Genomic DNA, 25,658 nt, shown 5'->3' on the forward strand with positions numbered 1-25,658 from the left:
GACACTGAAGACTATAATTCACATATGGGCTTTAATTTACAATAAACTATCTATTAAAACTAAATTCACTTAAAAAAAAAAAAAACCTTTATTTAACATTGACGTGGACAAAACAAACTGTAATGTATCATCTCTATATACATACATTTTTCGTGGGAATGGATAACAAGCAATAAAGTGAATCAAAATGCTGCTGTTTCGCTTAGTTAATCATGAATGCCCCAAAGTAAGTGGCTTCCTGAGGGAAGCGCACATCGCTTATGTTCAGCACATACAGGGAGAGCCTGTCGCCTTTTTCTAAGCGGAACAGCGCCCCCTGGTGGTTGGAATAAAGCTGTACACCAGACCTTACGCTCACACAGGGAGTCACTATGGCTTTTGCAAGCATCACTGGTCGTGGATAAGATGCTGTCTTCTTGTACAAGTATTGCGTAAAGTGCCTACTCTGTCCTAATTGTGTTTCGAAATTAACCTGGGAGAAAACAAAGTAAATTCCGTCGTGTGGCACCACTATTTCCCCTTCGGGGCTCAAGCTCATTAACCCTTCCTGACTGAATTGGCCGTTCATGTTGTCCCACTGGATACGATCCAGCTCAGGAGTTTCGTCTGCTGAAAGTAAAGAGAAGAATTTTGTGATCATTAGCCTATTAAACTTAACCACATTATATTTGTTGTAAAAAGTGATCAGTTGACTAAACTTAAAAAAGTGAGGAAACCCGCTGCCCTATTAAGTAAATAAACTTCATGATTATAGAAAAAATTAAGTTATGTAAACTTGACAATTCCACATAACTTAATTTTTTTAATTATGCATGTAGTTAATTAATTTTAGTTGACTTACCTTTTCTTTTTAAGTTAAGTCAGCTGATCATTTTCTACAGTGTTATACAATCTTGTAAAGTGTAAATAGTGTATTGTACTCTGGGGAAGATCCTACCATTTTTCTGAAGCCTTTGATATTGTTTAAGCTCTTGTTTTGCCCCGACATGCACAGCTGGTTTGAAAATCTCAGTGATGTTATGTTCTGTAAAGTCCAAGAACATACTTTCAATTAAATTAGTCACTATGTCTGATTTCGAGGCAATTGATAGTAAAATCTGGGAAATATACAGCATCTCAAAACATCAATCTGTGCGCTCTTGACACACTCCTTACATCTTTTTTCAAAACTGTGTTTAACTATTTAGAATCAGATCTCCTAGAAGTGGTAAATGCCTCACTTCTTCCCCCCCTCCCCCTTTTTAAAGTCCCTGAAAACAGCAGTTGTTAAGCCCCTCCTGAAAAAAAGCAATCTGGAAAACACCATCTTGAGCAAATAGACCAACCTCAAATCTTTTCACAGGCAACATTATCAAAAAAAGTGGTTTTCAATCAGCTGAATAAATTCTTAAGCTCGAATGGATACTTGGACAATTTTCAATCTGCTTCCCAACCGCATCATAGTGCGGAGAGGAGACATAATAAATGATTATTCGTATAAATACAGATACAGGCAAATTATCAGTGCTGATCTCAGAGCTGCATTTGACACAGTATACCTCTTGACAGGCTAGGAAACTAGGGCTTTCTGGTATGATTCAGGTCATACTTAGAAGGGAGGGGGGAACATGTGACCATAAGTCTAAGTGGACATCCATGACATGCGGAGTCCCACAAGGTTCAATTCTTGCGCCACTCCTGTTCAACTTGTACATGGTCCCACTAACCCAAATAATAAGAACCAAATTGCTTACCACAGCTATGCAGATGACACCCAGATACTTAGCCCTATCGCCTAACTACAGCATTGATTCCCTGTGCCAATACATTGATGAAATGAACAGTTAATTAACTTTTTAGTTAAACAACGACAAACTGAAGTCATTGCATTTGGAAACAAAGATGAAATTCTCAAGGTGAATGCATACCTTCACTCTAGGGGTCAAAAAACAAAAAAATCAAGTCAGGAATCTTGGTGTGATTTTGGAGTTGGACCCTATATCAGTAGTCACGTCAAAGCGACAACTAAATCAGCTATCATCTCAAAAATATTGCAAGAAGTAGATACTTAAGTTTCCAGTCAAGAAATTTGTTCATGCTTTCATCACCAGCAGGGTGGACTATTGTAATGGACGCCTTACCGGCCTTCCCAAAAAGACCATAAGACAGTTGCAGCTCATACAGGACGCTGCTGCTGCCAGGATTCTGAGCAGAACCAGAAAAACTGATCATATCACACCAGTTACATTTAGAATTGACTATTACTTGTTTATAAATCACTCAATGGCCTAGGACCTCAGTACATTGCAGATATGCTCATTGAATATAAACCTAACAGATAACTCACATCATTAGGATCAAGTCAGTTAGAAATAACAAGGGTTCACTCAAAACAACGCGAGTCTACTTTTAGCTTATGCCACCCCTAGCAGGAACCAGCTTCGATCAGAAGTGCTCCAACAGTAGCCACATTCAAAATCTAGACTCAAAACACATCTGTGCATATTGAAATACATTTTAAATCAATGTCTTATTTTTTTGTTTTTATAGTCTTTATATTTCCTACGCACTTGATTATTTCTTTGGCTAGGGCTGGTTGGGAGAAAGGAGAGTGATTTGAGGATGCACACTCAGACGTGAGTGAAAAGACACCAGTACCAAGGTCGCAGGCTGGTGTAAATATACATCTGTAACAGGTGTTGTATAAGCAATAATAGCGAACAATAATTTAAATAAATCAATACATTTGTTTTACCTCCTAATGTTCCCAGTACATCATTTTGTATGTCTAGCAACAGCCTCTGTTCAAAAAGAAATTTAGACTCTTAGTATGGAACATCATATAACATGTAGGTTTTAATGTAATAATCTTACATGTAGGCTATATATTACTCAATTTCAAAAATGTATTCATGTTTTGAAGCCGTTTTAAATACCTGCCGTGCAGTTTGTGTCAGTTCTTGATTGAACAAGTCACAACTTGCGATTCCTGCTTGATCTGCTGGTTGGGTGACATCTGAGGAAAGACAGTGGATTGGATACCCTCCATCTCTGCCTGTTTCACGAGTCTTTTAAAGTCAAACAAACAAAACTTACTAAACAAATATATATATATATATATATATATTACAACATGTTTATGGATCACAATTTAACGAAAAACGATTTAACTCACTCTGTGAATATCCTCGCAGAAGTCATAAAGAAGAAACGCTGTGATAAACGTCTCGGTGCTTAATATTAAAGTCAAAATCAAGAAAAATATATACTGCCCTTTTGCATTTTTGTTTTCAGATGTGTTTTCGTCCAGCTGGCAATAATTGGGACTGGTTGGTATGTTTGATGTCATGTTCCGACAGCGTTTTACAGAATATTCGCATGACAGAAAGAGAAAGTAGCCTTTCCTGTCGTTTCCCGAGGGAGTCAAAGGTCTTGGAGCTGTTCAGCGCTCTTCCGCATGTTAGTTTGTTTTCCCTACTATATATATAAAAAAATGTTTTCCCTGCTGGAAAGTCCCGCGGTCACAGCGCCGCCCCGCTTTCTATCAGCCTGATTGAATGAGGATCTGAAAACTGAGGTGAGTTTGCGATGATGTAGCGCTATACATACCCTTACGAAAAATAAGTTTATTCAAGTGTTCTATTTAGTAGCCTATACTTCATTTAAACTAAAAATAAGAAAGTATAGCCTACTTTTAGTCTACATTTTATATACTTCTCAAGAATATACTTTATAGGCTATTTCTCAGAAAAATAGGCCTATTATAGGCTACTGAGAGAAAAGTCCAAGTATATTTGGCCTGTACTTGTAGGCTACTCAACCTTTTGATCAATATACTTAAAAGTATAATTAAGTATTCAAAGTATACTTGGCTTGTAGTTGTGTTAACTCTTTTGATCGAGTAGCCTATTAAATATACATAATTACTAAATTTACATAGTTTTTCATATAGGCCTACAGTCTAATTAAACTTACATTGTTTGAAAATATTGATATAACGTTACTTCTTTTTCGTAAGGGTAGGCTATAACTTATACAGTTGTTCGTGTTATTTTTCTTTAGGGAAGAAGATCCTGCAGATATACGTTATATTATAATTTCAGGCTTTATACGTGATTTTTTTTTAAATGTGTTTTTTTTTGACAATTGTCCTTTAAATGATTCAAAATCATTTAGAATTTATAAATGTCTGAAACGCCAGATAAAGAAAGTTAAAATAGAAAAATCACACGAGCTATGGCGTCAAGGCGTAACGTTACCTTACAAATAGCAATCGTCTATTGGGTGACGCTGAGCCAGTGAGAGCTCTGGAGTGACGCTAAATTTTACCAGACAGAAACACTGACCAATTACTTAATACTCCGTCAGAACTACAGCCAATCAGGTCAGGGAGGGGGCGAGACGTGAGCGGAAACCGGAAGCGCCTGCAGGAGCTGTGTGACCTGAGAAGGTCTCCGGCCTTGTGCAAAAGTTGCACGGTGAGCGTGTCTGTGAACCTCCCCAGGCTGTCTTATTGAAAAGCACAGCAGAGCCGCGATGTTTAAGTGCAAGACAGTGTGGAATAAGCTGGCTCCGCTGGCCCGGGCCTCATCCTCTTTGTGTCTGCAGAATGCGCGGAAATCAGGCAAGTTGAGATAACGTTAAACGGCAGAAGTCTGTGGCTCAGCAAATCACCTGTGAACCTCATTTCAGTCTAGCAGAACAACGGCTTGCACAATTTCTATGGAAACACAAGTCCAGGCACCGGTAGGATAAGCGTTTATTTCATCGTGTGGATAGTCAAGCCAGTAAAGCACACTGAGTTGAATTGAATAGATAAACACAACTAAAAGTTTCATTTAGTGCTATCTGCGGTCACACAGCACATTCGAACACAATTTCAGCAAAACTCTTTGCGGCCATTCTGTAAAAATGATTATTTGGCACGAAAAGACTTTATGGGTTAATGCAGGAGTGCAAGTGTTGCAGTAATTTGGCCCAAGGTCGTTGAACGTCAAAGTCTGCCTCTCATACATTTTTTACTGTGACAACTCCATGCCACTGTCATTCTTCGACTAAGTGAATTGTACCGCAGCAGTATTGTGGTTATGGAGATCTTTGTGATGAAATCTGAGAGCTTTCTATGCCTCCATTGACAGCTACGCAACTGACACTTTGACTTTTCAAAAAGTTCATATATAAACATTTATTAGCGAACATAAACAGAAGCTCAACCGCACCTACTTGACAAACTAAAACAAACTTAATTGGTTCTTGCTGAAGTTCAAACGTGCTGCGTAACACAGGAGAATGAACCTTACTGGTTCTCGCAGGTCAAGCAGACATGCTTGAGCTTCCGTTTACCACAACTGATGTGTCAGTTGATGAATGCTTATATGTGAATAAAAGCCTAAATTCGATCTGTTTATCATATAAAGCGATTGTGTCTCTTCAGAAAATTTTAGACTAAACCGCTCAATTCGTATGGGTCAGTTTTATGATATCTGTATGAACATTTTGAAGCGTCAAAGTGTCAGTTGCTTAGCTGTCAATTGAGGGACAGAAAGCTCTCAGATTTCATCAAAAAGATCTACATTTATGTTCCGAAGATGAACAAAAGTCTTACAGGTTTGAAATTGGAACGACATGAGGGTGAGTAATTAATGACAGAATTTTCTATTTTTGGGTGAACTATCCCTTTAAGATAGGCTGACTGTATACTACTATCCTGTATATTACACGGATACATAAATAAATACATGGACATTAAATATTGGTTTTAAATATATATATTTTTTTTTTAAAGAAAAGAGATGAATAGTCCCTATTCCACATTAAAAATGTATAGTGTCCGCTGATGTTTTTTTTTTTAAATACAGTACAGTTGTATGGTAATATCCATTTTGGGTCGCAATCTTTGTAGACTGGAATGCACTACAGGACTTTTTAAAACCTGAACCGATTTTAAAACACTAAGGCTAGGCATCACTTGCAGACTTTGTAAATGGTTACAGAGAAAAACTGGGCAGAGTGGGCATCACACACTAGATTAAACGACTGAGGATCATACACTGAAGACTGTTACATAACTTTTGCCCATGTTTAATCATTTAAGGCATTTTAGAGTTTTCATCGGCCGTGCGTCTCCAAGGAACGAGGCACATGTGAGTTTGTTGTTCCGAACGACTTGAAAGTCTGTTAGTGTCTGTTCCTCAGTCGTTAAGCGCTATGGGAACAGTAAAAATGTCTTCCTATGCATGTAAAGATATTTTTATTCTGGAGTTCGTGAAGAAATGGATAACCATATACCATATGTATATTTGATTTAAGTGTGACATCAGTACAATGAGTTTGAGCAGACTTCTTTTTATAAAGAATTAAGAATTTTTGTTTTTATGATTGACTTTTCAGTGCTGAGACATGGTAGAAGGCTGGATATGGTTCAAAAAGCCCAGATGTCATCAGGGCCAACAGGAGGGGAAAACACTCTGTATTACGTCCTGGTTGGAGCAACATTTCTGGGGGCGGGAGTTTATGTAAGTACTATTGCGGGGTATTATATCACTAAACCAAACAAAACAAAACGCCACAGCAGGCTGAAACATGAGGGTTTACACTGAAGACGCGTCACACTGAACCATTGTACATGTTGCGATCTCTTTATTACGCTATCTCACATACTTAGAAAACCGAAACACTTACTTTGAGCGATGCATTTCATAAGCCGTGCAAAGGTACCTTGGATACATCAGTGGAAGATGTTAACAATGGTGACGGTCAACAGAAAGTTTCACCCCATGCTCACCCAGCAGCCATAATCCAAAACCCAAGCCATTTCACACAGGTGAGCACACACACATTAATACAGACACCACACCCCCGGTCCCGCCCACAGTAACCGATGACGTCGTGATGCGTGTGCACATACACCACAGTACACAGAAAAGAGGGAATATAATCCAAGTCAAACCCAGTGTATGGCTCCTACAAGTACCCCTTTATTATTGGATTCTTCATCAGCCCCATATTGACAATAATATAATGAATATTTATTTCTAGCATAGTTGCTTCAACTTTACTGATATTCACAATCACATCGGTACTGTTCTTGTGTGGGTTGTGGAGTTTGTAAATTGTTAAATTTTTTTTTAATTTTTTTCCAAAGTATGCTCAAGATGTATTGATATACAATATATAAACAGCGTTGCTTTGCTATGCTCTGCCAGTTAAACTGCATTCTCAGTTGCTTTAAAAAAAGATCTGATGTTAGAGGTGTGCCATGAATATAACTGGTAATCATTTACATGTAGCAGACTTTATCACACAAGAGACTGAATCGAAGTGCACTTGGTGAAATAGGTTAATAAGCTTGATATAGCTTATATAGCAGTTGCTTGTATAGCAGTTTCTCAGCACCTCCATTTTAGACTATGGATGAAAGGTTGCATCAGTTTTCTTCAGTGTAGTAAATGTTATAATTTCAATCATAAACGTTCTCACATTTTTTTTGTCCTCCCAGCTTTTGTCTTCCAAATGTTTTTATATATGATGTTGATTCTCATATTTGCAGAGTTCAAAATGAGTGTTGTTTATTTGTTTGTGTGTTTGAAGACATACCGCACTGTCTCAGGGGACAAAGAAAGATATAAGGAGCGTATGATAGAAATTGCCAGTAGGTCTAAGCAAGAGCCACAAGCAGCTGAGGCTGTAGGTAAGTGATTACACTAATCACATGTAGACATGCATCACTGGTCTCATAGCAGTTGTCAGTTGTTTCAATGAATATATTTTCATCTTAAAGAGTTATTGATGTGTGCCTCGTGTCTAGTCATCTTATTTTTTAACATATAACAAATGTTTTTGCCTTTAATTTACTGCTGTCTGTAGCACAGATGTGAAAAAATAATCAGTCTTTGTTGTTTAATTAGTATCAGAGAAGTTTAATTCAGTGGTATCTTGTCTTTTGTGTTTCAGCTGAAGTTGTGGCAAAATCAAAAGAAGGTGAGAGGTTATTTCTATACACTGCTAAATGTGCAGTTTGTGCACATTCACAGCCTTGCACACAGAGCACTGCAGTGCATTACTGAAGCCTTAGCTTAAATATGTCAGTTATCGGATGACTTTCTTATTTGAAAGTTTTTAAAATTCTAATTTTGATTGGAAAACAAAGAGGAAAACATGTGAGATGACCAATACTGTTGTGCTCTGAGGTATCATGGCTCTGGATTGTATTTGTCTATGTCACTGGGGCACACATGAGTATTAATTGCACACAATGTCCTGTTCATGCATGATGACACAACACTTCCATTAGGAAATGTGACTTGGGAATTCTTAACTCTGTTTAGTCTGAAAAGGGATTAACAACCTGAACATATTAAATGGTTTATTATATTATATTCTATTATGTACAATGATCAAGTCAGCTCCTGATTGCATGTTCAGTGTCTTCATTTTGGTATGTGCATAGCTTAACTATCTCGGTTTTATCAGAGTAAAATCAGTTGATTTAGTAAAAATAATATAATCTGAAAGAGGTCATATCAAATATTTTATTGTTTTATTATTTTTTCTGCACTTCCACTTATAATTTTAGTCAAGATTTGTTTCGGGAAAATCATTCCTAATTTAGTTTTTAGATTTTGGCTACTGTAGTGGTTCAGAATGAGTTTTTAGCTAGTATCAAATAGGTTTTTTTTGTTTTGGTTTTTTGGCTGGACAGGAAGTTTTATAAATCAGATTTCAAATTCCATTATAGTAAAATCAAGGAAAACTTCATTTCTCATGATAACCATTTTAATTTAGCATTTAATTACCCGAAGAAGCCATTTTTCTTCTTTAAGGGCTGAAAAAATCCATTCCATTGCATTAAAGGGGACCTATAATGCCCCTTTTTAAGAGATGTAAAATAAGTTTCTGATGTCCCCGGAGTGTGTATGTGAAGTTTTAGCTCAAAATACCCCATGGATAATTTTTTATAGCAATTGGTAAATTTTTTTGGGGGTGGGCAAAACTTAACTAATGAGTTTTATGTATTTTATTGTACATCACACAAAACATGAAGTGTTTGTTGTCACTCCAGAAAATCACTGTAAGGGCTAAATAAATAAACACAGTACAAGTAGACTCTCTCTCTCTCTCTCTCTCTCTCTCTCTCTCTCTCTCTCTCTCTCTCTCTCTCTCTCTCTCTCTCTCTCTCTCTCTCTCTCTCTCTCTCTCTCTCTCTCTCTCTCTCTCTCTCTCTCTCTCTCTCTCTCTCTCTCTCTCTCTCTCTCTCTCTCTCTCTCTCTCTCTCTCTCTCTCTCTCTCTCTCTCTCTCTCTCTCTCTCTCCCTTGCATTATCATTAACATACACAGCGAATTAAATAGAAACACTCGTTACAACTAACAGCAAACACATATTTACGGACCTTATGACTTTTCGGGCGTCCTTAATAAACTGGTAAACTCTTGTAAAATCTGTAAAACACCTCCTATGAACTGTAATAAAGTGCACGCTCTCCCTTTCATTACTGCCGTGACGATCCGAAGGCTATAAGCTGGATCACGAACAGTTGGTACTGATCCATCCTCGAGTAACAACTTCAACCACAGTGTCCTCAGTGACTCAGATGCCGGGAGTCTATATGCACATTATGCAGACATCAAGAGTAGACTTTAACATGGTCTTTATTCATAACATGCTAGGATCAACAAATGCACTCTTAGTATTAACAAATCCAGGGTTTCTGTGATAAGTTGTGTGTATACAATGCATATACTCTACCATTCAAGTAAGATTTGTTTTTAAGTCATTTTTAATTGACAGTAAAGAATTTTACATTGTTACATTTCCACAAAACTATTAAGCAACACACCTGTTTTCAACATTGATAATAATAATAAGTGTCATCTTGAGCAGCAAATCATTATAATAGAATGATTTTCTGAAGGATCATGTGACACTGAAGACGGGAGTAATGATGCTGAAAATTAAGCTTTGCATCACAGGAATAAATTGCCTAAAAATAAAAACTTATTTTAAATTGTAGTAATATTTCACAATATTACTTTGTTGATACCGCATTTCATATAAATTCAATATCAAATAAGTGCAGCCTTGGTGAAGATAAGACTAGTAAAATGTACATGAATTGTCACTTTCAGTTATGCATGCTTCTTGGGACACTGCATACTGCATGTGACTGTCTGTTTAATGTTCCTATTAAGTCTTTTTACTTGTGTAAATGTCATCTTTAACTCTCCTAATATTTCTGCATCATATATGCACTTGCCTCTAAATAACCTTAAATATACTTTAAATAACTCTACATAAGCATCTTCCAGGAATGGTAAATGTAAATTGTTAGCAATCTTTAGAATTGTCACCGTGACCTTCCACCTCTGCTCATACATGGTAAACTGTCTCCTCTATATCAAGTGTTTGACTCTGAGCATTTGTTTTTGTGTGACTGCCTTGTGGGTAACTCCATTGACGTTCCTCACCCAACCAATTGACTATCCATTGCTTTTATTCTAAATCTCATTTACTGTGCTTTTTCGAATTGAGAGGTTAAAATTGTACAAATTGTATCTGTTTTCTTTCTGCCGTTGGGCCAAGATTGGTTGGATTGAGGTGATGATCTATGAAGTTCTTTTATCCTTGATGGATATGCCTGAGGCTCTTCTTCTTCATGTCTTTCACTTGTCGGTTGTGTATTCTGCTTCACACATTGTCTGTCACCAACCAAACATTTCCACTACAAGAACTCCTCTATTTTTGTCCTTTTTCTGTTCGTGCTTAACTCTTAGATGGTTTGAAGAGAGCTGTTTTGTCTTGCTTTAACTATTTTATTCCTGTTAAAATTTTTGGAAAGATTTTTAGATGGCTTGACTATCCATTTGTCTGGATTGTCTGTCCTGTCCTCTGCTGGCACAATGAAGCTGAAGTTTTGGAGAAACTCTCATCTTCTGGAACTTGTTTTGAAAAAAAAAAAAGAAATTCTGTTAATGCGCATATTCCTCATAAGTTTCTGTTGGACTTTTTGATTGGCATCGACATATTGACCCAGCCTCAGAATCAACTATCAGCTACGAGTGTTAAAATAAAAATGGCAAAGAGGAGCTTTGAGTTTTTTTTAATAAGAATCTTGGAATGAGTTTTGAATGTAAAGGTAAAGAAGATTCCTGAGAATTGATGCATGTCATGGTTACATGGTAAGCCTCCATAAAACATGAGGATCCTGTCATGGAATGTCACTCAGAAAATTTTCCAACTAAGGAAGGAAGTGGATGAAGACTCTGACACCTTCACATTCACCCATAACTATTGTCCTTTTCCTTATGTTTTTACCCTTTTCTGACAAATTCATTCCTGATCCTGGATCCTTCATTTTTCCTTTTTCACCAGAAGAACCGTACTCGTACAACCTATCAAAGCTTGAAAGTGTTAGGATTCAGAGCAATGAAAAATGCTAGGTATTTTTTTTTTAAGTCAGTTATCTACTCATAATCCTGCTTTAGATGTTGCAGCACCTCTGGAATCCATCCCAGAACCATCTCCAGAGCCAGTTATAAGTGGTAAGAGATGAGGAAGATGGAGTGGAGGATTGTTTTGGTTGTGGCATCTTCTGTCTCAGTCAAACAATCTTGTGTTTTGCTCGTCTGTGGCATTAGAGCCTGTTGCTGAAGAACCAACTGCAACAGAACCTTCTCCGGTAACAGAAGCTATTGTGGAGTCCCCTGAAGCTGAACCTGTTGCAGAAGCTCCCGTAACTGAACCCGTTGTGGAAGAACCTGTAACCGAACCCATTGTAGAAGCTTCTATTCCGGAACCCATCGTAGAAGCTCCAGTAACGGAACCTGTTGAAGAAGCTCCAGCAGTTCTACAGAGTGAAGAGCCCTTAGCTCCTGTAGTTGAGAGTGGTAAGATTGACACATCTGCATGGAAATCCAGGATTTTTAAGGAGGAAAATTCTTTCATTTGGATATTGAGGTTAACTTCTTTCCTCTCCTCTAACATCGTGATTAAGAAACCGAGCCCACACCTGTAATCATCGCTGAGCATGTTCCAGAGGCTTCATCTGTTTCTGAGAGTGGTAAGAGTCCAGTTTTGACTGGATGGGAATCAGTTCTGCAGTATAAACATGTTACCGATAAAATATACTGATAATTACTTCATTGACACATATGGACACCTATTCAAAACCTTCTGTTACTACACCTTTAGATTTTTATGGCTACATATGATCTTTTTTGAGTTGTTTGACTAGATTGTGCGGTCTGTCTTTGGTTGGTTATTTCCTTTATCAATGAAGATCATTTGTTTTTCTTGTCTATATAAACCACATTGTCCTCACTTCTTTTCAAGGTCTTATCTTTTTTCCCCTCTCAGCCATTTCATGCTTTGAACGTTTGTTGTGTCAAAGTGTGACTGATTTAATGCTAATGGCTAATGCTAATTGTACAAGGTCACACACTTATGACCAATTTACAGCCGTGTTTCCAGATTATTCGAGGTATCGTTTGCACTAATATTACTATAAAAATGCTAATCTCTCCCCTCATCTAGCTCTGTGTTCCTGAGATCACTCACGTATTCTTGTACAGATAATGTTAAGTGCACTCACATGGCTAATTCACGATTCATGTCAAGTTATTCATAAACGCTTGTATGTGTGTTTGTACTAAATTTGTCTTTCTTTAACCAGCTGCAGATCCTGAGCCAGCTTCAGTGCCCCTTGAACCCACTGCTGCTCATTTAGATGTCCCTGAACACGCTCCCTATCTGCTGATTGGTGGAGGCACAGCTTCATTCGCTGCAGCTCGGTCCATTCGGGCACGCGACCCTGGTGCCAGGGTGAGTCTGTCAGTTTAGTAGTAGTTTGTCAGCATTAACGCTCAAGTATTGTAATCATAAATACTTCATCAATACAATCACTTAAACGGGTTTGCCAAGAACCCCCAAATATGAGGATGAGGGACCTTGTGTGAGGCATCCTTTCTTAAATATAAAGACATATTTTCCGTAGTAAGCAGTAATATAGAAAATAATACAGGATATGTGATATTGTAAAGACAACAAAAATTTGAACTCCTGCTTATCATCCTCGTTATCGGCATTAGTTTTTGATCCCAATTTGCGATGCCCCTCTAAATACACCATTAACCCGATTGTGCTTTCATCGCTTAAAATTTGGAAACAGTTTTGTCATCATTTTAAATTAAACACCTTAATGCCTATTTCCGGTAACCATCTTTTTGTACCTTCTACTTTGGATTCAACTTTTGCACAGCTCAGAGAGAAGGGCCTAGTACTGTTTTATGATTTGTTTCCTGATGATCATGTATTTGCGTCATTTAAAGGAACACGCCGACTTTTTGGGACTTTAGCTTATTCACCATATTCCCCAGAGTTAGATAAGTCCATACATACCCGTTTCATCTCCGTGCGTGCTGTCTGACGCACCCACCGCTAGCCTAGCTTAGCACAAAGCCTGGAAGTAAATGGCTCCAGCTAGCATACTTCTCCCAATAAGTGACAAAATAATGCCAACATTTTCCTATTTATATGTTGTGATTTGTATAGTCACAGTGTGAACAAATAACAAGGTCACATGAGACACAGCCATCTTCTAACCGTATACATACGGGAAACTATATTCTCAGAAGGCGAAGCACTGCTTCTTGGGCGGAGTGATTAGCGAAACACTCTCTGCTCCTCACCACGGGGCTTCTCAGGTGCAGCGGGCAAATCACTCCGAAGAAATAGCAGTGCTTTGCCTTCTGAGAATATAGTTCCCAGCATGTATACGGTTAGAAGATGGCTGTGTCTCATGTGACCTTGTTATTTGTACACACTGGCCCTCATTTATCATTCTTGCGTAGAAAAGGGCGTATATGTTAGCGTAAGATTATGCTTACACTCCTCTCACCGCCTGATTTATGAAGCTGTGTGTACCTTTGAAATCCAGGTGTACGCAATACCTGCCCTTGATAAATCCCGCGGCTGAAAAACGATCGTCATTAGAATAACACGCCCCTATATATTCAAGTCTCCGCTTTCCCCACGTCCTCATTTTACGCCATGGACACACGGAAGACGGCAAAGAAGTGAAACTTCTCCGACGTGGAGCCGAAATGACCTATCACAATGCAATATTTTACAGCACGTCTTTTGAAACCATTCACGTCTGAGTACCATTCATTCACATTAATAATTGAATGACAATTAGTAATATTCTTATTATTATTATGATTTTTATTATTAATGACGCTTATTGTTATTTAGAAGAAGAACATCGTTATTATTATTTGTATTATTATTATTATTATTTAAAAGAAGAAGAATGTATTTTTTATTATTTTGTCAGTCTGAATTATTTTTTGGTCATTGAAAGCCTTTCATTACCGAACCCAGTCCGTGCGCACCTGCCGGCCTAACCATGAAGCGTCAGGGTAAAGCGCACAGGCTCGCAACTGAAGGAATACATATGGCTACAAATCAAATGCTTTGGTAAAGTCAAACAAATTAAACATTGAAGTCCATGTTGCACAAAAATAAACACTAAAGTTTATAATTACTATGTTGTTGTTGTTGGTCATAATATATCATATCTTTTAGTTTGTCAGTGCGTTTTGTGGTGTTAAGAATTGTTTTTCTGTGCATTTCCGCACTAACTCAAAACGTGCGTACACCACCTCTTGAGCTGGCGTAGGATTTGAGTGTGCCGTACGCCAACGTCCATATTGATAAATCTCAAAGTCACCGTGGTTTTGGGTGTACGCCAGGTGTACGCTGGAAATTTGGTGTACGCACTTTTGATAAATGAGGGCCACTGTGACTATACAAATCACAACATATAAATAGGAAAATTTTTTGCCTTATTTTGTCACTTATTGGGAGCAGTATGCTAGCTGGAGCCATTTACTTCCAGTCATTTTATAAAATGTGGAATCCTATCCTTTCCTTTGTTGAGACTGTACCTTCATTGGGTACAGTCTCAACTTTTTCTTGAGACTGTACTTTTTTACTTTTTCTTTTTTATTCTATTTATTTTTTGTGGGATAATTTGGGATGGGTAGAGTTAGAGTATTCTGTATATTTGTATAATTTTTCTTTATTCATTTCTATGGATGTTAAAAAAAGAAAAACAGCAGGTTGTGATGTTTTTCATATATGCAATGCACATATTGTCACTTAAAAATCTGCTCAATAAAAATATACATAAAAAAAATAAACCATCGTTTTCAAAATTGAATAAAATGCTTTTATATTGTCAATGTACTAAAGAAATCTGTTAAAATATCTGGAAAATATTTACTTTTTATGCTTTTTAAGTTGACAGCGTGTCTGAGATTAACTTTTTTTAAAACAAAACTCTTAAGCAGATTTTTTTTTTTTTTCACTGTTCAAAACTAGTGATGGCAGTAGAATAATCACAATGAATCAGTTAATCTGACCAGTATTTGGAAAGCAGAAAGAGTAATATAATCAAATTTGGTGAATAATATAAACATCGAGTTTCATTAAATGTATTTAATTAATATCTTCGGTGCACAAGTTTACATAAATTTTAAAAGCCCTAAAAATACATTTCATGGAATCTTTTATTTTTCTTCCAATTTAAAAAATAATAATTATGAACCACAGATGTGCCCATTCTAAATCCCATCTGCTAAACATATCTATGTATTAAAGTGTGTGTGTCCTGTGTGTTTGTTATACAGGTGTTGATTGTAACAGAGGAGTCTGAACATCCCTACATGAGACCCCCTCTCTCTAAAGAACTCTGGTTCTCTGATGACCCCAAGGTCACTGAAACTCTGCGCTTCAAACAATGGAACGGCAAAGAGAGGAGGTGTGTGACTAGAGTGTTCCAGACCACTTAAACCAGACCTAACACTGATACACCGACTTTTTTGTCGAAGGGTCATAATTGCATCATATTTCTGATTTTTTTGTTCAGTCTGTTTGCATATATCGTGATATTAATTTATTTATTTTTGTTGTAGTATTTACTTCCAGCCTCCCTCGTTCTACATCAGTCCCGCGGATCTTGCTAAAGTTGAGAACGGGGGTGTGGCTGTGCTCACGGGCCGTAAGGTGAGAAACTCTGACATCAGCATCTCATGTTGCTGTGGAGTTGCGCTCTTAATTATGTCCATTTGAACAAGTCTGAAAAATGTTGAAGTTGCAGAAGAGGAGGAAATGTTTTTTGGATTGCTAAATGTGTGTGAATGAGTTGTCCTCATCATTACCCTGTGTGTGTGTTTGTACCTATGGTGTAGGTGGTACACATGGATGTCAGAGAAAATAAAGTCAAACTGAGTGATGGTGCAGAGATCTCCTATGAAAAGTGCTTGATTGCCACAGGTAAAACACATAATATGCACGTGAACACATACGCAGGGGTGTAAAATCTATTGCTGACTGTCCTGTAAATGAATATGTGTATGTGTATTAGGTGGGGTGCCTAGGAACCTCCAAGTGATTGACAGGGGAGGACAGGAGGTGATGAAGAGGACAACCCTCTTTAGGAAAGTATGTCTTGCTGCACATATTTTGGGCAGAGTGGAGCAGTAGTGTTCAAATCAAATCCCCAATTAATATGTTTGTCAACATGAAATCAATATTGATCCCATTTATGTTCTGAATACATGTTCCTGGTCTTATTGTGCACAATTCAGATGATGGAATAATCATGTCTTGCCCCATTTCTTTCCTTGCTGACTAACTATCCTATTTCACTCAAGCAATGGACATTAAATGGGTTGTGAATGCGGTTTCATTTGGGACTGAAATGCACTTGATTCAGGATCAGATTATACCTAAATATACAGTGTCAGTACAATTAGAACCAAAATAACATGCTTCTTTAGATGAGCTCTTTTACTAAGTGCATATGCTCATAATCTCATGAGATGCCAAATTCATAAATGTAAATGTGCAGAACACCACTGGAGGGCACCCTTATGTTAATAATGTCGCTGTAGCATTTTGCACACCACTATAAATTGCAAGAGTAGTTTTTTTTTCTTTTTTTTTCTTGTTAATCAGAGGACTAATTTACATTAAGCCTTGTGTACAATTTTACAAACGTCACTGTTGGGGTCAATATTTTCCTTGATATACATTTTGCTATGTTGCTCACATTCTATATCTTGTTCCTACAGTCCTGGAAAACCAGGAAATAGCAAGGGAATTCAAATTGTGGGAAAATAATGAATGGAAATTTCTATATTAAACGAAGTTATTATGTTCAAAGTGTATTTTTTTTTATCTTTATACTGTAAATCCTAAAAATATGTAATAACTGGAAAACTAATGGAAATGTGTTGGTATTTTTGGTAGATTGAAGATTTTAGATCTCTAGAGAAGATCAGCAGAGAGGTGAAGTCCATTACCATCATCGGCGGAGGTTTCCTCGGTAGCGAGCTTGCATGTGCCTTGGGTCGCAGATGTGAGTCCAAACCCTCAGCTGTCATTTAGATGGGGAAAAAATCAGGCCAAAAGTGTTGATTGTAAAAAAAGATTCCAAAAATGATGTAGTTGTAATTGCATTATATTATGTTCTGAAATGCTCATAATCAGATTAGTTACTTTTTTTGATTGATTACATGATCACATATTATGTATTATGTGTTGTGGATTTGCACACACAGAACAGCCTCTAGTCTATAGTCTATAATTACATGTAAAATAGAGAGGCCACATAGCATATGACCTCAGGAGAATTTTCTCAACACTGCATATCTAATCAACTCCTGACAACACATTTCAATTATTATTTGAATTATCACTCAGTGAGTCATTTAACATTGTATTACTACTGTATGTCTTTAGAAGGTTTTTGTCTTTCAAACTGATTAGATGCACAATTGCCATTTTGTATTTACATGTAATGGAGGGATGGAATTTTTTTTCAGCAGAACCTCTTTGAATTAATATATATACTCAGCCCCTGAAATTTTAAGTTAATAGTAAAGGCATTCATTTAACAACACATTTGCATGTCCGCAGTTTTATTATGTTGTTAATGGTCACATGGTCACACTTTTTGTGTTATCTTTGTGTTAAAGTGTTTTAAATGGATTGTTTTTATTGTAAAATTATGATTTAATTAATTATTTGCTTTATCAGCTTATAAACCCCATGCAGTTCCTTCACAACCCTCAGTTCAGGAAACCCTGATGTAATGTGATCATCATCATGTTGATAAAAATTGAATATATTTTTTGGATTGTATAAAAATATGGTACAAGACTTTCCTATTCAAATCAATATGATGAATCAGTTCAAAAGTAATCTAAGTAATCAAAAAGTAGTCAGATTATATTATATTAGAATGTGTCATGTAATAGATTACATTATAGAACACATTATTAATTAAAAGTTTGGTCATATCATTTGAAATCAATAACTGGCTGCAATTGTGTTAGTGTTATATCTTGTGTATCTTGTTATAAGGGTTGGGATTGGCTTTCATATGAATATGTATGTTTTTGTTTTTTTATTAATGAAACAAACTACTGAATTTTCCTCTCTCCTTGTTTTTGCCGTCGCTTTCTTTCTCTCTCCCTCTTATAGCTGCGGACCCTGGTTTAGAGGTGATCCAGATGTTCCCAGAGAAGGGTAACATGGGAAAAGTACTGCCTGAATACTTGAGTAACTGGACCACTGAGAAAGTTCGGAAAGGTAAGAGAATGAATAAAGGACACTGGAATTGCTTCCTTTAACTTTAAATGTCCAAATTCCAAATATATGCATTTTGAAAAGTTTGAAAGCCAAAAGTTGACCACAGCTAACCTTTTGACCATTCATAGAGGGTGTGAACGTTATCCCGGATGCTCTAGTGAAAAATGTGAGCTACAAAAATGACCAATTGGAGATCAAACTGAAGGATGGACGAGTGGTGAGCCTGCTTTTCCGTCAGCCAATCATAACATGGCCTGATCATCTGTTTGCTAATTACACTGTTTTATAGTTATACAGTATTTGTAATATGGTAAATAAAAACAATGAGTTTTTTTTTCCTTGTGTTGTTTTAGGTGAAGACGGACCACATTGTGGCAGCAGTTGGTTTGGAGCCCAGTGTGGAACTTGCCAAATCAGGCGGGCTGGAGGTGGACTCTGATTTCGGAGGGTACCGTGTTAACGCTGAGCTCCAGGCTCGCTCCAACATCTGGGTGGTACGTAGTGTCACGACCGGCTCAAAGCCGTAGCAAATGAAATGGAGGACACAGTGATTGGATTGCAAAAGAAAATAACTTTTATTCACATAATTAGAAAAATGTATAAAACAATAAAACGTGGTCGTCTGTAATGCCTGACAAAGGGCATGGGTGTAAATGTATCAGCCAGAGCAAACCAAAATACTAACCAAAGAAACTAACCGAGCCCAAATCAAACATAAATCGAACACAAAGTAAACCGGAGGAAAGACTGAGTTTTTTTCCAGCAAAACTTACGAAAGGGCAGAGAGGAGGATCTTATACTACTAAAGTTTCGGTATTTAGACACTTATGTCCTAAAGAACGAAGGAGATGATTGGCTCAGTTTTCAAAGGAACGGTACTATTTCTGAATCTCAGTTTTGACACGATAATCAAGGTTCCTCTTTGTTTGTGTTCTAGGCAGGGGATGCTGCATGTTTTTATGACATCAGACTGGGCCGCCGGCGTGTGGAGCACCATGATCACGCGGTGGTCAGCGGCAGACTGGCTGGAGAGAACATGACTGGAGCCAACAAACCCTATTGGCATCAGTCTATGTTCTGGTAACCACACATCTTCAACAAACTCACCTTTTTAATGTGTTTGTAATGGCATCAGGGTTTCTTGAAAGTACTTCAATTTCAGACACATGGTTTCAAGGACTATAAAGTATCCGAAACATAAGAAAGTGAAAGTGCTTGAATTAAACATGAATTAAATTTGCTTATTATAAAAAATCGGTCTTTATGCACTGCCAAAGCCAGAACGAAACATCGCTACCGAATTGGGGGGGAAAGTGGGAAAAACCTGAAAATAAGCAGCTTGAGCACATGGATCGTAATTACGCACAGGCAGCCCTGCATGATGAACACATGAGAGGCGTAGAGCTGTTTAACTAGCTCAATATCAGAGAAGTGCAAATTAAATGTTGCTTGGCTCATTACTGAGCTACATAAAAATGGGCTAATCAAAATTCCAATGAATAATGCTTAGTGTTGTCAATTACAGAGGTAACTGGGGAAACCAATATATTTCTGCTGTTCAATAAGTGCCATCTACTGTCAGTGATTGAAATTAAATTCTTCAAATTCAATTCTGCTGTTTTTGTTCAGACCAATCTGCGAAGAATGACCCATATTCTTACATAGCTTATAAGCAGTGTTGTAAATGTTAACCGGTGGATTGATAGGAAGATAATATGCTTTAAAAAGTGTAGAATAATAAGGTCTCTAGAATATTGTATATAATCATATTTTAAATTAATATGTGTAATCTTTTAGCATTTTGACTCGTCCCTTTTCTTAAAAAATGGTTTAAAGGCTAAAATTAGTTGTTGGTTTAAAAAAAAAAAAATTGTATATATATTTTTTTATAAAACTTGTTTTTGTCAAAACGTGTTGTTTGGATCATAAAAAATGAATAAGCATGAATAAGAAAGCGACAATCTACATGTCTCGTTCTCATCTTGCTCGCTCTCTCGTACACTGTACTAGCCCTCTCTCCTCATTGGATTTTAAAAAGGTCATATGCCACTTAAATTAGATTTTAGTTGTCAGTATATGGCTTAACATTGCTGCAGTAATGAATAACACGGGTACAGTAGGTCTTTGATACTGTCCAGATTGGCAGTAACAAACCCACCTTTATTGTCTTTATTGTGCTTGATATAAAATAAAAGGTGATTTTAAAAAGTCCTTGAAAGTCCTTGAATCTGGCATTTATGAAAGAGTGGGAACCCTGAAGCATAATGCAGCACTCACAATTTGTCCTGTCTTCAGGAGTGATCTAGGACCAGATGTTGGATATGAAGCCATCGGTATAGTGGACAGCAGTCTGCCCACCGTGGGAGTGTTTGCTAAAGCCACGGCCAAGGACACACCAAAAGCTGCAACCGAACAATCAGGTACACAAACATTTGCTAACATGTTTGCTATTACTCTATTTTGATATTGTATCCTTTTGTGGTATATTGTGATCTTTTGTGGTACTGGATGCCTTGAATTTCTTGAATGGGATTAATAAAGTATCAATCATCATCATTTGCATTCAATAGCAAGTCAAGTCATCTTCATTTATATAGCGCTTTTAACAATGTAGATTGTTCCAAAGCTGCTTTACAGTGATAACAGTGAAATTTGGCTTTATGACAGCTCTAGAATAAAGTTATTTTCTAGCTAAAGTTCCGTCGCAACGATCATTAGTTATTAACTTAGGGGCCGCTAACACGACACCGTTTTAACAGAGAACTCTTAAGTTCTCTCTACTCAAACTTTAAAAACGCGAACCTGCGAGAACGCTGACGGCGTGCACACGCGTTACTAAGAGTTCATTCTATAGGTATGCGCGTTTGAATATATGTGCGCAGGCATGTAGTCCATCCCTAAAAAAACAACCCTCAACAAACCACTTGGCTGGCCTTAATTTATAATACAGAATTTTATCGCTTTGGCGTAGCCATGTGAACCGGAATTATCCCGACAACGATTATCTATACAGAGGTAAAGGGAAGGAGGCCTTCACAGGGACTAGTGATACTTCAGGACTGCGTTGTCGTCGCGTCCAGGCACAGGTCCTTCATCAGATCTGGATGCGGCCTGGAACCGGCGGACTGCGGTAAACCTCGGAATAAACAGAGAGACTAATATTTGAGTCATTCTAATATTAGATGCCATTCTTCTTATGATGTAACGAGTACATCAGGATTTATGGGAAGTGTTCCCGGTTCCGGTTGACCTAATCTATGCAGCCTAACATTGAATTATAGAAGTCTATAGTGTGTTATGTGTATGCAAGGTCAAAGAGATGTGTTTTTAGTCTAGCTTTGAACTGACAGACAGAGTGTGTCTGCTTCCCGGACAATGTTAGGAAGACTGTTCCAAAGTTTTGGTGCTAAATAGAAAAAGGATCTACCGCCTGCAGTTGATTTTGATATTCTAGGTATTATCAACTGGCCGGAATTTTGAGATTGCAATAGACGCGACGGACTATAATGCGTTAAGAGCTCGCTCAAGTACTGCGGAGCTAAACCATTTAGTGCTTTTGTAAGTAATCAGCAATATTTTAAAATGTATACAATGTTTAATAGGGAGCCAATGCAGTGTTGACAGACCGGGCTAATATGGTCATACTTCCTGGTTCTGGTAAGAACTCGAGCTGCTGCGTTTTGGACCAGCTGTAGTTTATTTATTAAGCGTGCAGGGCAACCACCCAGTAGAGCATTACAATAATCTAGCATTGATGTCATGAATGCTTGAACTAATTGTTCCGCATTCGTCAATGAGAGCATATGACGTAATTTAGATATATTTTTAAGATGGAAAAATGCGGTTTTACAGATACTATTCACGTGACTTTCAAATGAAAGATTGCTATCAAAGAGCACACCCAGGTTCCTAACCGACGACGAAGACTTAACAGAGCAGCCATCAAGTGTTAGACAGTATTCTAGGTTATTACGTGTGGAAGTTTTTTGTCGAATAATTAGAATCTCATTTTTTTCAGAATTAAGTAGTAGGAAATTACTAGTCATCCAATTTTTTATATCAGCTATGCATTCCGTTAATTTTGTGAATTGGTAAGTTTCGTCAGGGCGTGAAGAAATATAGAGCTGAGTATCATCAGTATAACAGTGAAAACTAATAACAGTGCTTTCTAATGATATCTCCTAAGGGTAGCATGTACAGAGTGAACAGCAACGGTGCTAGTACTGAGCCTTGTGGTACACCATACTGAACTTGTGATCGATAAGACATCTCTTTATTTACTGCTACAAACTGATAACGGTCAGATAAGTATGATTTAAACCATGCTAATGCAATTCCATTAATGCCAACATCATTTTCGAGTCTATTTAAAAGAATGTTGTGGTCAATAGTATCAAATGCAGCACTAAGGTCGAGTAACACCAATAGCGAGATACAACCACGATCGGATGATGAGCAAATCATTTGTGACTTTGATGAGAGCTGTCTCAGTACTATGGTACGGTCTAAATCCTGACTGAAAATCCTCGCAGATATCATTTCTTTCTAAAAAGGAACATAATTGTGAGGATACTGCCTTTTCTAGTATCTTTAACAGAAAAGGTAGGTTCGAGATCAGCCTGTAATTGACCAATTCTGTACGATCAAGTTGCGTTTTTTTAACAAGTGGTTTAATCCTAGCCAGCTTAAAAGTTTTTGGTACGTATCCTAGTAACAAAGATGAATTAATGATATTGAGAGGAGGATCTATGACCTCTGGAAGCATCTCTTTCAATAGCTTAGTCGGTATAGGGTCTAACATACATGTCTAACATACATACGATTTAGATGATTTAACGAGTTTAGAAAATTCTTCCTCTTCAATAGCAATGAATGAATCGAATTTTTCCTTGGGGAGGCTACAATGCACTCCCTGATGCGATGTTATAGTAGATGGTTGCATAGTTATAATTTTCTCCCTGATGTTATCAGTCTTATAAGTGAACAAGGTCATAAAGTCATTACTGTTGTGCTGCTTGGAAACTTCTGGGCTTGAAGCTTTATTTTTTCCGTTAGTTTAGCAACTGTTTCAAATAAATACCTAGGGTTTAGTTTATTTTCTTCTAATAGGGTTGAGAAATAAGCAGATCTAGCAGCTTTCAAGGCCTCTCTGTATGCAATCGAGCTCTCCTTCCATGAAATGCGAAATACCTCTAGTTTAGTTTTCTTCCAGTTTCGCTCCATTTTTCTGGCTGCTCTCTTAAGGGCCCGAGTGTGCTCGTTGTACCACGGCATTGGACTATTTTCTTTAATCTTCTTTAAGCGCAATGGACCTAGTGTGTCTAAAGCAGAGTTAAAAAAATGCACAAAAAAACCCAAAGTTTTCTGTTTACAGGCACCGGAATCCGTTCCGAGAGTGAGACGGAGGAGGTTGCCGGGGCTTTTAAGGCAGGAACAGCGGCCCCTCCACCTCCTATCCAGCAGAAGGAGGATTATGGGAAGGGAGTGATATTTTACCTGAGGGACAAAGTGGTGGTCGGTATCGTTCTGTGGAACGTCTTCAACAGAATGCCCATCGCAAGGAAGGTGAGCAGAGATATCATTCCCTTTCTCCATTCATCTTCATTTCAGTGTCTCTCTGATAAAGATTGTTAATTTGTTATGTCTTTATTTGTAGATAATCAAGGATGGAGAGGAACATACAGATCTGAATGAGGTGGCCAAGCTTTTCAACATCCATGAGGACTGAATAATCTTTGGTTTTCTCTGTTCTCTTTCCATATCTCTGTGGAGTGAACTTGGGAAAAGACATACACACACACAGAACAAACACATACAGGCTTACAACAGCCTGTCATCTGTCATTTTGACCTTGAACTCTCTGAGATCAGGACACATGCAATGCTGCCTCTGGGGCTGTGATTTCAATGTGCTCATGGATTGGTTCAAACTGTATCACTTAATTTTCTACTGAGGGAAATCTATACCTGTTGTTTGTATTGAAAAGTGCTGTGTTTTTTTTCCCGTTGAGGTCAGTAAATTTTCATCTCACTTCTTGAATGCATCCCTTCTGAACAGCTCCTCCAAAGCCTGACGGGATAACCACTTTTGTTGAATATTGCAACAAAATTGCATTTTGAATCAAACAAAACCAGATGAAAGACATTCCTCTGACACCTGGTAGCACAGTTTTCTGTCTGCACGATCAAAGCAGCTGGTACAAATGAAACTAATAAAAGTAAATTATTTTTATTTATGCCTCATGTTTCATTTAAATTCTTCCTAACTTTGGTTTCTGTTAACATTTGTCGACACTGTACAGTGATTGTTTGGCCTTTCCAGAAGTCTTTCCAGGAACTTACCAACCATCTGCAAGTGCAAGAAATTGAAAAGTTGTGCATTTGAATGCCCGTGTCTCCGATATGGGTGTGACCCTGAGGGTTTTGAGATGTGTGGAGAAGATGCAATATGTTAAGGCTCATTAAACCTGTGATTGCCTGCAAACATGTTCCCTAACATAGCCTTGACCTATTTTCTTATGCACCAGCGCTCTGATATACAGGTCCGAGTAATAGAAAATTGCTCATTCTTTCTGCAGAGTGATGTGGCATGAAAAATACAGTTTGAGAAATTATGAAATTTTGATGTTTAATGAAATGTTTTCTCGTGTCCAAATGTTATTTGGATGTTGTTTTGATACAGCACTCAAAATTTAATCTGCACTGAATTGGCTGCTAGGTACAGATTACAGATTAACATTAATTCAATATTATATCTACTTATTTTTTGCATATATATATATTTTTTCAAAACAGGATCAAACATGCCCTGGAATTTAAGAGTTTCAAGATTTAGCTTTACAGTATACTGAATAGGATATGCCTATGCTATACCTATGGAATTGGGTAGTGATTTCAGGTTCAGATTATTTTAAGAGTATTTCAGCTAAATTGTTTAAATGTGAAATTCTCTCTCTACTAATGCTGTACAAATCATTTATTTGTGAATTGGACAACGTCGCTGTAATTATTTCGCTGTACACGGT

At 37.4% G+C, this 25,658-nt stretch overlaps 2 protein-coding genes across 5 annotated transcripts; one reads left to right on the forward strand and one right to left on the reverse strand.

Moving 5' to 3' along the window:
• Positions 1-12: 12 nt before the first annotated feature.
• tnfsf10l4 (tumor necrosis factor (ligand) superfamily, member 10 like 4) lies at positions 13-3,466 on the reverse strand. Of its 3 annotated transcripts, none has more exons than XM_056260064.1 (5): positions 3,155-3,466; positions 2,916-3,047; positions 2,735-2,780; positions 938-1,024; positions 13-606 (listed from the first exon to the last, which is right to left on the reverse strand). In XM_056260064.1, the coding sequence occupies exons 1-5, from the start codon at positions 3,326-3,328 to the stop codon at positions 203-205; spliced, it is 843 nt and encodes a 280-aa protein (XP_056116039.1). In that variant the 5' UTR covers positions 3,329-3,466; the 3' UTR covers positions 13-202. The 3 variants fall into 3 exon arrangements, with proteins under 3 accessions (XP_056116039.1, XP_056116038.1, XP_056116040.1); XM_056260063.1 differs by having other exon boundaries at positions 13-609; XM_056260065.1 differs by lacking the exon at positions 938-1,024 and having other exon boundaries at positions 13-609.
• Positions 3,467-4,398: 932 nt separating this feature from the next.
• aifm1 (apoptosis inducing factor mitochondrion associated 1) lies at positions 4,399-24,865 on the forward strand. 2 transcript variants are annotated; one of them, XM_056260059.1, is made up of 19 exons: positions 4,399-4,603; positions 6,370-6,494; positions 7,570-7,669; positions 7,933-7,959; positions 11,614-11,862; positions 11,970-12,035; positions 12,648-12,796; positions 15,667-15,797; positions 15,952-16,042; positions 16,228-16,312; positions 16,404-16,480; positions 17,291-17,399; positions 18,527-18,634; positions 18,763-18,851; positions 18,988-19,128; positions 19,572-19,714; positions 20,930-21,054; positions 24,009-24,199; positions 24,291-24,865. In XM_056260059.1, exons 1-19 carry the CDS (start codon positions 4,516-4,518, stop codon positions 24,360-24,362), a joined length of 2,166 nt encoding a protein of 721 aa, XP_056116034.1. In that variant the 5' UTR covers positions 4,399-4,515; the 3' UTR covers positions 24,363-24,865. The 2 variants fall into 2 exon arrangements, with proteins under 2 accessions (XP_056116034.1, XP_056116036.1); XM_056260061.1 differs by lacking the exons at positions 11,614-11,862; positions 11,970-12,035 and having other exon boundaries at positions 4,401-4,603.
• Positions 24,866-25,658: the final 793 nt, after the last annotated feature.

The sequence above is a fragment of the Rhinichthys klamathensis genome, unplaced genomic scaffold (assembly GCF_029890125.1).
Source record: "Rhinichthys klamathensis goyatoka isolate OS25496 unplaced genomic scaffold, OSU_Roscu_1.1 h1tg000172l_1, whole genome shotgun sequence".
In the NCBI taxonomy this organism is placed as follows: Eukaryota; Metazoa; Chordata; class Actinopteri; order Cypriniformes; family Leuciscidae; genus Rhinichthys; species Rhinichthys klamathensis.